At 44.2% G+C, this 13,413-nt stretch overlaps 1 protein-coding gene across 11 annotated transcripts in view; it reads right to left on the reverse strand.

Annotated features, from left to right (window-relative positions):
• Window positions 1-276: 276 nt before the first annotated feature.
• The window catches only part of KTN1 (kinectin 1), an 80,402-nt gene continuing 67,265 nt past the window's right edge, over window positions 277-13,413 (reverse strand). For 6 of the 11 annotated variants that reach the window (XM_072864234.1, XM_072864235.1, XM_072864242.1 and 3 more), the window contains 10 exons: window positions 13,144-13,224; window positions 12,585-12,674; window positions 12,403-12,495; window positions 11,023-11,094; window positions 10,487-10,570; window positions 10,205-10,288; window positions 7,745-7,828; window positions 6,323-6,415; window positions 1,594-1,717; window positions 277-770 (listed from right to left, as the gene is read on the reverse strand). In XM_072864234.1, the coding sequence (XP_072720335.1) occupies window positions 766-770; window positions 1,594-1,717; window positions 6,323-6,415; window positions 7,745-7,828; window positions 10,205-10,288; window positions 10,487-10,570; window positions 11,023-11,094; window positions 12,403-12,495; window positions 12,585-12,674; window positions 13,144-13,224 (810 nt within the window). In that variant the 3' untranslated portion in view covers window positions 277-765. The remainder of the gene's footprint in view (window positions 771-1,593; window positions 1,718-6,322; window positions 6,416-7,744; window positions 7,829-10,204; window positions 10,289-10,486; window positions 10,571-11,022; window positions 11,095-12,402; window positions 12,496-12,584; window positions 12,675-13,143; window positions 13,225-13,413) is intronic. The other 5 variants (XM_072864241.1, XM_072864244.1, XM_072864240.1 and 2 more) reach the window with 1 other exon arrangement.

Genomic DNA, 13,413 nt, shown 5'->3' on the forward strand with positions numbered 1-13,413 from the left:
CCAAAGATGATACATGACATGGAACCACAGTTCACATGATGGTTTGCTGGGGATTTCTTGTATTTTTAAAACCTTAGTGCCTTTTCTTTAAAAGGAAGACTTGCTCTGAAGTTTGCAAGCACCCCAGTTTGCCTCTTCTCAAGCTTGTGCCTCCTCCCCTGCCCAAAACCAAGCACACCGAGTACAGCCTGATGCTCATTGCAGGGAGGGGAGAGGTGGAAATCTCACTGAGGTCATCTGCGTTCAGTTAAAATAAGAGAGCAGAAACACCTTGAATAATAGCATCCCTTTATTTGCTGACACCATTACAAAAACTGATTACATTAGCAACCAAAAAAAAAAAAGAGTGTTTACTTGAGGTTGAAGTCAGAGGCAGCTAATCCCAAAAATGTAATTAAGTAAAACAGTGTACAACACCAGTATTAAAATGTTATATCCCATTGGTGACTTTACCATGTTGGAGTTTTCTGAACAAGTTTTATTGAGCAAAATAAGATAAAAGATTATGTGTTTACTGTCTCTCCAGGAATGTAAAGGTCTAATTATCCAAACAGGTTTGTTTTTATTATAAAACTAAACTCTGGAGGTGTCTACAGAGTTGGGTTTTTTCTTTAAATCAGTAGTCTAACAAGGATTAGAAAAGACAAAACTCTGTTCAGTGTTTCTGACAAAGTAGAAAGGGTGAAAACATAAATAAGGCTTTAATTTGGCAAAATATAATACAATGCCTTCTGCTATCCTCAAATTAACGATTCCCCCATGACTTCACTCTGCAAGAGAAACATAAAACACGTCAGCTGAGCAGTTTCTGAAGAGCAGCGTTCAAGCAAATCCGCACCTTGCCAGCGGCTCACGCCAGACACTTTGTTAGCATCAGCCCACAACGAAGCCTGGAGGAACAAGCCAGGGTGGTGGAGGCTGGGCAAGAACAGGCTCCCAGAGCGGAGGCAGAGGCGCAGGGAGCACCTTCCTCCCACGTGCACCAAGCCCGTCCTACGAGACTGGGCTCACCCCACCGGGAACACCCTGTTAGCAGCCCTTAAGACCAGCTCTGCTGCCCATGCTGTGTATTAAAATAAAAGCCTTGTTCGTGTGTCTATAATCGGATGAAGAGTTCATGCCCGACTGATGCTTCAGATACTCATATCCCGTGACCACAGCAAGCCATTGCTGTTAAGTCAGTGAAAGCCCAGTGGGTTACTTGATATCCTCCATCCCAAAGCAATCAGAGCATGGAAGCGTAGACATTTTGCTCGTGTAGCTGGGACGAAGGGAACAAGGCACAGGCAGTGGGAAAGCAAAGCTTTGGGAAAGCTGCTACGTGAAGTGGGCAGTAGCGGAAGGGAAGGACGAAGAGTTACATACACAGGGACAAGAGGGACACGGAGATGTGAGATTAGTCCCAACTAACTGAAGTATGGACCCAGAGAGGGACAAACCTGGTGCCTACCAGAAGCTTTTGATGAAGTGCTCACAGACAGTTTCAGATTTTGACACCAGACTTGTTAAGTCTGAACAAGGTCCCACCATCACAGACCAGTGTCCTTCCTGACAGCCACCCAGTTCAACCAGATGGCCACCAGCCGCACCTACCTACTAGCTGGTAGTGTTCTCGTCCCTTTGACAGCATTTGGCTTACTGACACAAGCAGCTTCTTGAGATGACCTACATCCTGGTTAAGATTCACCGCCACATTTAGCCTTTTATCAGTCAATTCCTGGAAGAAGGGAAAAAAAAATCATTAAAAACTCATTTACAATCTAATTACCAAGAAAGCCTAGAATTGGATCCTCCGTATAAAATTACAACTCCTTGCGCAGATGGGAACAATTCTTGTAAGTCACAGGGTTATGGCCACGTTTAAAGAGAACATGGTTCAAAGTCAAGAAGCTGCTTCCTGGTCCTGGGAATTACCTGCACACGCCGAACACTGGAGAGAGCATCGCTGACCTCCGGCTCCCACCCTCCCCGCCCAGGACTCCACTTACTCGCTGCTTCCAGGAATTGTGTTCGTAACCGCAGCTGATCCGGCCTCAGAAGTTATTACCCCATATCCCCACAAGCCTGGCAGGAAACCCTACACGGATGAGAGCACGGGGTTTATAACGCAGGCTGCTAAGCACGGTGACAGTGCGCCCAGCGGGAGGGATGACTTCTGATCCCCGCAGCTGTAACAACACTCCTGGACCACCAAGGACTTGGCACAAGTAATACCCAGGGCACAAGGCAGCTCCAGCTGTGAAACCATTTGAAACAGCTGGCTGGAGATCCACACCTTTCTCCACCCACACTGCAGCACAGGTGCTCCTGTTCAGCACCAGCTATCCCACGGGTTCACCCTCTGCTCCGAGTCCCTGTGAAATTCCTGCTTGCCAGTGACACCCAGACTTGGATAAGGACTTCACGAAGCAGTCTAAGCACCAGTCAACATGGAAAAATAGAAAAAAAGAAAGCTACCAAGAGCTAGAAAACTGGTTTCTCGCTCTGAAATAAAAATGCTGAGCTTGCTTTTTTAAACAAAAAGGTGCCTTTTTTTTTTTAAGGAGTTCAACAGTTTATTAATAGGGAAGTGTCACAGCTCAAAACAGACCCTTCCCTCTCTTGCCTGCCCTCCTCCCCAAAGTCAGTCTTGCTGAGCTAACGGTGATATAATCCCTGTTTTATTACCTTTATTGATTAGCTCCTCCGGAGAAGTACAAAGAACTCCACATCTAACACACACATTACTGCTCCTTATTCAGCTCATAATACCGACACGCAGATAACCTGTAGGAGAGCTTTCCCTTGCAAATTAACAGCTAAAAATACGCAACTCTGCCTTGGTGTCGGCAATACAGAAGTACCCAATTCTCAACACGAGCACGGAAGTGTTCGCAAGCACTCAGCATTGGCCAACTCCGCTCCAACTGAAAGCGGTTTTAGTAACAGAATGAGACTGATGCATAATGCTGTTGCAAATCTCTCCCTAGAGTTTCAGGGAAATTAGAGTGAGTTCAGAGAGGGCCACTTTCCCAGCTCCCACATGGCTGGAAACGCCGCTAGACTTGCTGTAACGCGGAGCGGGCATTAAATCAAACTCAACCACCTGCACCATTACAGAAACTACTCTGGGCTCAGGCAAGAGAACAAAGCAATATATTGCAAAGCTCTTACTTAAGTGCAACTGGTAAACATTTTTCTACTGTAAAAGAAATCATTGGGAATCTGTATTACGGTAGCCTTAACCTATTTTACCCTTATTAAAGTAGAAAATCAGGTCTGCTAAGCGAATTCTCAGTCTCGGCAATCTCATACGGATTGATGAAAGTGGAAAAGCAAATGCAATCAGCATCCCAGCAAATGAAGGGATCGCAGCACTGACCGATACTGCCGGGTATGAGAGTGCATGTGCATTAGCGTAGAAACCATCACGAGCAGAAGCAATGAAGGAGCCTTTCAATACACTCTCAGCCCTCATCTCTGGGAAGAGCTCTTCTCTCTCTTATTTGCTCCCTCTCCCTTCCATTTGGTGGCTTCACTAATCTCAGGTGGTGTTACTCATGAATTATAGACACATCCCCAACCCTCCTGGGGCCAATCCTGACCAGCTCCCAATGGATTTGGGCTCAACACAGCCACCCTGCAGCTTCTGCTAACCCAGGAGCACAAGACTGCCTTATGCAGTCGTTGCTGTGCCCCAGCCCCATGCTCTCTGTGACTCGAGGGAAAGCACGCTTTGGGATACAGGGATGAAGAGAAGAGGAGGATGGTAGTGGGGAACACCCTGCGATCACAGACCCAGTAGCTAAGACAGGCGCTGAACCGACAGATTCCCCTCCACCATGCTTTACACGTACCGCATTTCCAGTTTTCAATGATAGAGTGTTTTACACTGAGATCTGGGGGGAAAAGCACATTAGATTTCATATAAGCCTCAAAATAAGTTTACTGCCTAAGCAAGCTGCTGAATATAAATGACTTCCTTAAAGCATATTAAAAGGCACCCTTTAGTCATCATCTAGTCCCATAAGTGACAAGGAAGCTGATTGGAAAAACCAAATAGTCTATTTCTATATACAGAGAAAAGGACTCTAAAGAAAACAAACATAATGTGTTTGAGGGTTTACACAAGAATCATTTCTCAAATTTGTGGGCTAGTTCCAGTACCCAAAAGGAACAAATACGCTCATTTTTGAGCATGTGTTTTCAGGTCCTTCTTAAAAAAAGAGACACTGTTGCTAGGTGGAAGTGGCTGTAAGACTTTTTTTTAATCTGAGAGCTATTTTAAGCTGCATTTTTAGGCTTCTGGGGAAACAGCTTCCCCCCCCAGGAAAAAAAGCAGCACAAAGGGCTTGGGGAAGAGAGAAAGAAAATGTTCTAATTCCAGCCTCTGCCAACGGCTACCTGTCAAGAGCACTGTTTAGACAATTAACATAGTTTTACTAATGAAGGCTTAATTACAGGTTTATTAGGACTGTTTTTCCACAGTTCTCTTCAGAACAAAGCAATGGATATTCTGGAGGAAACCTGGTGAGGGTTCCACAACGTGCCCACGCAGCTCCAGCGGAGCAATGCATGAGCCAGAGGGGTTACGCAAGTTAAGGCTAAAGCCATTAAATCCAACTAGCATACTCAGGCCGCAGCAGGGCACACCTCACGACACCCAGCTCAGGAGAGGGCTCACCAGCATCACCAGCCACAAAATGCCGCAGCTGACGGCATCGCTGTTCTGATGTACCACTTGGATAAGCCATAAAGGCACAGCAGAGGACAAGCAGTTTGGCATTGGTTTGAGGAGGGCTTTTCTTCTCCAGCCTGCTGCAGACAGGGACACAGAGCACCCAGTCGTCACCGTCACGCAACACAGGAGAGGGCTCGGCAGACCTGCCATCCCTCCCAGGAAACCAGCCCACAGGGCTGAGACATCCGTGGTCTCGCTGGCCCAGCTGCATCTCTGGCTCAGACACGGTGAGCCCACAACGCATGGGTCAATCAGCATCCACGACTGATCGCTCTGGAAAAGCCGATCACTCTGGAAAAGCCATTTTATTTCTGTTAATGACTACAAAAGCAAAGGCTTTTCTGCAGTACTCCTTAGAGGACTCCTAGCTTCCTCTCGCAGCTGAAGCAGCTACTTGTCTTCAGCAGCAAAAAGGAGTCAATAGAATTATTTGTCCTACCAGCAAGTGCTCCTCTCCCCCTCAAATGACAGCATTTCCTTCCACTCTACCCATCAGAAGAAAACGGGTAATGAGTTCCACTGACACCACTTAGCTGTGTAAAACGTGCTAGGAAGGCATCTGCTTTAGCCTTCCCCTTCCCAAGTGCCTTCTGGAAAGCTGTTCTGAAGCTATCTTGAAGCTGGTGTGAAAGCTCTTGTTTCCAGAGATGGAGAAGCCCAGTTACAAAGCCACGACATCCACTTGTACAGATGGTGTCTTTTTAGGGCCAGCGCTCGGAGTACCAGCTCACAAGCAGCTCAGCAATCATTCGTGCAAACAGTAGCCCACAGGCTCAGGCAAGTCACCTGCAAGCGTGAAAACGGGCCACCCCAGAGTCCACCCAATTCCAGACCCTGCAACTGCAATACCGTTACTGGAGAATATAAAAACACTCATCTGGAGAGTTGCCCACCCACAGCACAAGGCAGTGCTCAAGTTGTTGCTTACTGAAGCTCAGGCTAGTAAGATTTTGCTGCTGGACCACTTCTAGGTCAGCACAAATTTCCAGGAGCCAGGACCAGCTGAAGCTGAATTCAGGCACCTACCAGTGGCTAAGGACAGTCTCCTGCCCACAGCTGCAGAGAACCAGAAGGGTCAATGTTCTGTCAACAGACATTGTCTGCCTTGGTGTTACAGGGCATGCAAGACTGCCTTCTTTCTTTGGCATTACAGATGTCAGCAAGTGCCAACCCACCAGTTAATATATTTTAAGCTCATTTAGTAATCAGCAGATTTATTTTTAGCCTCCCTTCTTGAAAGGACAAGTCTGGGGACCTTCCCCAGATTCTTCCCACTTTTGGCCAAACCAAATCAACAACCCTTTGGAAGCCCAGATCTCATGTGCAGAATCTCTCCCCTTCCTCCTTACAAATTTGAGCTACGGGAAAGAGGTCACGATCCAGATGACAGCAGAACTCCCAATGCTTAGAAAGATGTCAGCATCCTTGGGATACAGCTCCAGGACACCACCCTGACAAGTTGTAGGACAGGAAGTTTCATCAAGCCTTAATTTACTATCAGCAGAACACGTCCTGTTCCTTTGCTGGACCTCACTTCCCAAAGTCCACATTTTGCATGAGATTTACATTGCCCCTGAGCATGGGCTCAAAAGAAACACTCACCGACTCTGTGCAAACATCGCTGTTTTCAATAACATTGGCATCCCCAACAACTTTTCCAATTTCTCTCTCAAGAGATGCCAAAGACTCCTGGGCCTGTGAGGGATAAAAAAAAAAAACAACAAACAAACCAACCACAAACCAGGGGAGGCACAACAATTAGCAAAGGCTGAGAAGCAAACCCCCATCTCTCCAAGAGCACTAGACACACAGGAAATCACTGTTCAGGAAGAAATTTGTTTTATGCCAGATTTGCTCAGGGGACCAACACATTTGCCAAGATTGACACGTCTCCTTACAATCAGCATGCTGCATGTCAGCCTGCCTGCATTTGAAAGCAATTCTACGGGGAAGCTTTAATAGTCTCATGTCAAGTTATTAGGTAAAAATTGTGCAGCAAATTTTTGGTGCAACAGTAGGCAGGTCTCCAAAAGCCTAATCATAGATCTGCATTTATACAGAATACACCATGAACCAGGGACATCAGCACAGCTCACTTCATGTGTCAACATCCAATATAATTGTCCTGAGCAAAAATGTTTAAAACACCTTATTGCAGCAGGTCTCCTTTGTCTTCTCACCTCCTAGCAGTGCTTTTGTGATCATCTGTCCCTGGTCCCAGGACAAGACCTGCCCCACCAACAGCTCTCCCCACTCCAGCCCTGCAAGAACGCAGCCCTATTTCCGTACTATGCATCTCCCGCAGAAGGAACAAGGTGTTATACAGTCTGGAGCCAGAGTTCAGCCACTCTGCAGGCTATTCTTGTCTCCATTTATCAATTCTCCCATGAGAGGTTCGTTTCTGGGGTGACAGACAGCACCGAGACCTCTCACGCTTAAAGATTTCCCACTCCAATCCATCTTGCAAGAGCAGCCCACCTGCTTGTCTCATCAAGCTCGCATAGAGCTAACTTTAAAGATTTGCAGTCTCCTGGGTTACAGCCAATTTGTAGCCACGTGTAAATGGGCAGATGGCTTGTAACCCAACTCGTAACCCAACTTGTAACCCACTGCCGTTTGAGACTGGATTTAAAAGCTTCAGGCTGTGGTGTGGGTATGGGGCTGTGGGATGGGCTTTTTGTTATGCTGGGTTTCTTTATTTAAAGAATTATTTGTCAGCCCCAAATTGCTACTTGTTCCCATTGGCATAAATTTTATCATGAACAAGAGACTCTTTCAAGAAGGGTAATTAAACAGCTGTTAGTTGCATTTTTATCATTTCAACAGACATGCAGGTATCTTGCATGAGCTCTTACACCCACAGTCCCAGTCACTTGGGGAACCAGCAAGTGAAGTAAGACACCGCACCAGGCAGGCAGTCTGCTCAAGCCGCTCAAATCACCACGTTTTCCAGCACTGCAAAACTACAGATCTTGAGGGTTTGGATAACATTTAGATCTGCAACTGCTAAGGGTCTCCGCTTACCTTGGGCAAGTCACCAGCTACCTTCTGTCTCTCGTTTTGATCAACTTTGAGTTTTGATAGTGTTTCATTTAGCTGCGTTTTCAGCTGCAAAATAGTAACAAAGAAAATCAGTTTCCCTCACACACAGAGACTTTATCTGTCTGTCCCATGGATTAACCCAGCACACACTGACTGCAAAGGGAGCAAGATCACTAACAATTATTGCACACACTGGATTAGTCAACATGTATGATCAGGTTTACAAGGACAGTCAAGGAAGAGAGACTCCATCTGTAAAGATAAATATAAAGAATGGAAACTACAGAAGAAAAGACACAGTTGGCATCAGCTTGATTACAAGTGGTTTCGACTTTTAAACTGTATTGCCAGTAGGAATATTAGCAATACTGAAAGTACGTAAGTGTCTCCGGCGCTCTTATCACCAGTTAGCCCAGACTTCAACTTAATTCACAGCAAATATGCAAAAATGTAGATTGTCATCTTCCTAATTCAGGCTAAACAGTCACTTTACTGCTGAATAAACTAAAAAGCTCTACTTGTCATCTTAATAAAGCACCACTTACTACAACTATGTTGACTTAACCAGTCTGTTAATGTCACATCAAGGCATGAATCACTGACAGGGGTATATTAAGTTGTCAATTGTGTTTAGATTCAATCCAAAAAAGTGAAATTATTTCAGTCAAGAGGGATGAATACTTTGTACTGACTGCCCTTAAACTACAGCCTTCCAAAAGATATAAACATTTTTTAAAGAATATTTCGATTGCTCTTCAACACAGCATACAGAACCAGCCACAGCACTTAAGGCTTGAGCCTCTGATAGGAGTGCTAACAAGAAGCTCGAGTGCCAATTTTGTTGGATTTGTGCCTCTGAAGTGCACTGTGCTAATGTTCAGTACTCCTGCTGTCAATCTGCTTGGGAGCCAGCAGGGGATTAAAGAAGTGTACAATAGGCTACTCAGAGCCCTGAATTCTCACTGATTCCAAACCTACACATTATATTTGTCTCACCCTTGGAAGGTTTCCCCCTTTGGAGCACCTGGACTGGTGGATGCTGTTTTTCTACAGTTTGAGGAGCTCAGCTGAGCTCCTCTGCAGTTTCAGATTCTCTCCTTGCTCACCTTATAAACTAGTGGGAAATGCATTTTGAAATCCTATCATTTCTATTCCTCAGCCTCCTGCTTAGTGCAAAAAACACTCGTATTCACTGGAAAGCATTCCTGAGCCATTTGCATGAAGGTAGCTGTTTACCACCTCCTCATGCTCCTACCAGCACAGCATCATCAGATTGCAGAGTCGAGCTGCCCTAGCAGGGAGCTCAGCTTTTTAAGCTTTTGTTGTTACAGACATAATAGATTGTTGCCTCTTACATTCAAGAGGTTGGCGTTTACTGATTAACTGTACGATATGCATTCAATTCCCATTTCCCTTGCTTTCAAAACGAGAGGCTTTGCTTGCTGAGGCAGGATGCTAATCAATGCTGTACTAGACTTGCCAAGCATACTATTAAACTTAAGCAGATTGTTATTGGGGGTTTAGTTTGTTTTTTTTAAAAAAATCAACTCTTTTAACCCAGTTATATTAGTGGCAGTACCCCAGTGAGATCAGCAGCTCAGCCTACAGTGACAGGTTGTCCCAACCACTACTCTAAACCCCACCAAAGACATCGTGACAGAGACAACCTTTCCCAGTTGTGGCTCAAGAGCAAGAAAGCACTGTTCAAACACAAGCAGAGGAAGGATCTGACTGCTCCTGCACCCTTAAAAACCACATCACTGAAATAAGAAGTGAAGGGGCTCAAACCGGAAAAACCATGCATCTTTGGGTCTATAGGTCTGGCCTTGGTTAATCCAACTCCTTGAGAAAACCTGGTATAGGAGCATTATTGGCTGGATAGCGTTGCTAGCCAAACACGCTGTAACACAGTGCATGCACCAAGCCAGAACAGCTATTCAGCCACATCAGGATGCCAGCTGCTGAACAGCTGGATACTCTGAATTCATCTAATGTTGTTTTGGCCAATTTCTGTAACATACAGAGAAGGATGGAAAAGACTCCGCACAGTCGGAGCACGGATACCACCGTTGCATCCTCAAAAGCTTTGGAAAAATACAACCAGAGAATAATCCTCACATTAAACCAATGAGAGCACAGCTTTTGTTGCTCCAGGGACAAGGTATTTGCTGTTGTATATGTCTATACTGTAAAACATTGATTCTCAAGAAGTTTCAGGAGTGAAAGTCTTACAGACTTTGGAAAAAGTCTTAAGAACCAGACAAGCTATTGTTAGGAGCAGAGAAAGAGACAAATTGTAAAAGTCAGACTACATAAATGATTGCAATGGACAAAAATATCAAGCTGAAGAGGTTAGCAGAACAGACAGGATTTGAAATAAGCCTCCGCTTCATAAGTATGCTGGGAGCCTAGTTTGTGCCCAGCGGAGAACGAGCTTCTTACCAAATTTAACTCTTCATTCTGTCTTACTGCTTCAGAATATGAATCATCAAGTTTTTTCTGCAATTCAGTCAACAGATCTTTGAGCTGAAATGAAGTTTAGAGTTTTAGGATTTGTCTCCTTAGGATGCCCACTTTTCTTCTGCTCAGTTATTAGTGTGTTGCTCTACCCTAAGGTCACAAGCATATAAACTCCTCAGCCACGGGGGCTAAGCATTAGATTAGTTTGCCAGCCAACTGGTAACCGAACAAAAGAAAAAGAACAGTTTAGTCAATTATGTTTACCTCTCTGACTTCTGAAACATAAGTAGATCGTTCTATTTCTGCCTTTTCTAGTTCACTTTCCAAATGTTCTCTCTCTTTTTTAAGCTAGAAACAGAAAACCAGAGTTAAAACAGATGTCTGCAGTGTTCTCTTGCAGTATCATTTTCTTGATTTATTATTAGCTATAAATTTCTATCAAATACTCCATGACATTTAGAGAGCATTTCAAATCCAGTGATTACACAGCACAGATTTAAACTGTTACGTTTCAAAAAGATAACAAGAAAATCAAGCCCAAGATCACCAACAGTCAGGAAACTGCTTGGTCTCACAAGGAAAGAGCCCCAGTGGGCGAGTACAGAAGTAAAAATCAGGACAATTTCCAGTACCCAGCTTCTCTCCTCTTTAAAAACACTGGCCAGAAGGTTCAGTTTAAACTGCAGCACAGGCTGCACTACTTGCAGGAGAGAAGTCCTAGGAAGTTCAGACTTAAGGCATAAGCCTAAATCATGTTTTAAGCAACAGAAAGCTTCAAAGAAAAAAAAACCTGCACGTACGGTTTCAACTTCTTTGATTTCCTCCTTTAACCTCTCTACCTCATGCTCCAAAGAAACGACTGAAGAACGCATCTGCAGTTTTGAAGAAAGATAAACATATCGTTTAGTTGGGTTGAAGCTTGCTTCTATGATTTAAAAATATTAAGGATGAAATCACAGCGACTGAATAAAATAAGATGCTCACTCAAATAATTCAATATACCGAGTCTCCATTATAACACCTTTCCTAATTTCTTCCAACAGAAGTTCCCCGACAGAGCCTACATGCCTGAAAGATTTGGAATATAAGGACTAAGCCAGTTGTCCATTAGCCACAGTAAGGGAAATATCTTTCCTAGACAGGGAAGACTGTCTCCATCCATGTATTATATGTAGCCAAAGCCAGCATATTTAGCCTTATTAGAGGCTGCATAAGTGCAGCAGATGGTAGCACATCTATAGTTCAAGATCTGACAGCCTTTTATAAGCCCCTCAAACAAGATGTTTATAAATCATCTGTTTGCTCCAGGCTTATACTCCGGCACTCAAATTTACTAAGCAGAAGTACTTCAGAAATAATTTCTTGCAAGAAAACCAGTTTGACCTACTTTAACTCTCAATTAGGAAAAAAACATAAAAGGCTTTTTTCTTACCATTTTGCTAGCAACAGAGCCTTCCTAAAAAGGAAAGCTTTGCAGGCAACTTCAAGTGTAATTAGTTGACCATAATGGATTAAGCACTATCTTAAGAGCTTCCAAAAAATTGTTGTGATGATATGATACTTAAATTTCAGCACAAAAAGTCTGTATCTGTTTGCAAATGGACTTCGTAAAAAACAGGTGCTTAACAGAAATACACTCTGAGTTGCCAGGATGAGAAAAATATATATTCCTGGGCACATTAATGGGACAGATGTACATTCCTGAATCTTTGGCTTCCTATCCCATCAGCATTAATATTACTACGTGCTATTTGGCTGCCTCCTGCATCACCTGCAAAGGACTGTGACAGACTTGCCATAATGGTCAGAGACCTTATACCTGTGCTGTTCATTTGTTCTTGCTACTCTGAAGGTGGCAACAGGAATAGCCACACGAATCTAGGGATACCAACAATTCCTCCACTTTTTACTTTTTTTAAATGGAAAGATGTTCCTCAAAAAAATAAGAGTCACTCTTAGCATGAAACTAAGTATCACAGCACCAAAAATCCTATTGTTATAAGGAGGGATCATTCCTATTATACTGGCTGCAGACTTCACCTTCTTCATCCCCTGGTCACACGCACATCAAACCAGGCAGCCAGGGCTGTTCTACGGCTGCCTTCACAGCGCTTGAACACCCTCTGCGACTTCAAGCAGAAACTGCCTGGCTGCTGCAAAAGGCAGCTCTTCAGAAATACCTGTTTAAGTTCCTTCTGTGATTCTTCAACTTTTATTTTCCATTTGCTTTCTTCCTCTTCCACACTTCTCTGTAGCCTTTGTAAAATCCCCTCCTAAGAAGAGAGTGGGGTTTGAAAGCTTACAGCGGAAGAAAGGCAGCTTGCAACATCACAAGGCAGAGGTGACCAGGCGTCCTGCTTACCGTCTCCGCCAGAACCGATTTGTATTTCTCACACTCCAGTTGCAGCAGTATGTGCATTTCCTCAGCCTCCTTCAACTTCTGCTCCATAGCCTGGCAAAGGAGAAAAGGGACCAGAAGAGTCACATCTCAGCTGACGGATTATGAGTTCTATTATTTATCTTATTTCAACAAGCAAGCTGGTATCATTCACATCAGCAGGTCTGTCTTTCCAACCCATGCGAAGACAACAGCAAGTGCCATGCTGACCGACAACTCTCAGTACTCAATCATAAACTTTATGCGAGTCACTGCAGTAATTCCGAGTCACCTGAAAAAACCCAATTACTTGAAAAAGGAAACAGGCATTTTGAATTTCACGAACGTTTTCACAACTCCACAAGGTGCTTTTTGAAGATGCAAATACATTTCTGATTTACAAGATGCAAATATCTATAAAACAGTTTTCTTGACACTTGTTTGCCAATTTGAACTTCACAATCCAGAGCACAATTTGCAAGGTTTATACTGGAAAAAATATGCTATTCCACACACAAGGAAGTTGCCCACCGTTTCTGCCTACCTTGACGTCTTCAGATCCTGAAGCCTCTCTCAAGTATTCTTTAGCCATCTTTTCAAAACCACATATCCATTCGCTATGACTCTGTTGGGAAATGCATTTGGTTAAAGCTGAGAATAACCTCAATAAATCTATCTTCAGGACATTTGCCTCCCAACTGCAGGCTTACAGAGCAGTGTTTCAGTCCCCTAATTCCCCGGCGCTAGCACCCAGCCTGACAGCAGTTGTTCAGCCAGTACCACACGCAGCCCAGCCGAGCTGACAGTCGGCGGG

The sequence above is a fragment of the Ciconia boyciana genome, chromosome 6 (genome assembly GCF_034638445.1).
Source record: "Ciconia boyciana chromosome 6, ASM3463844v1, whole genome shotgun sequence".
In the NCBI taxonomy this organism is placed as follows: Eukaryota; Metazoa; Chordata; class Aves; order Ciconiiformes; family Ciconiidae; genus Ciconia; species Ciconia boyciana.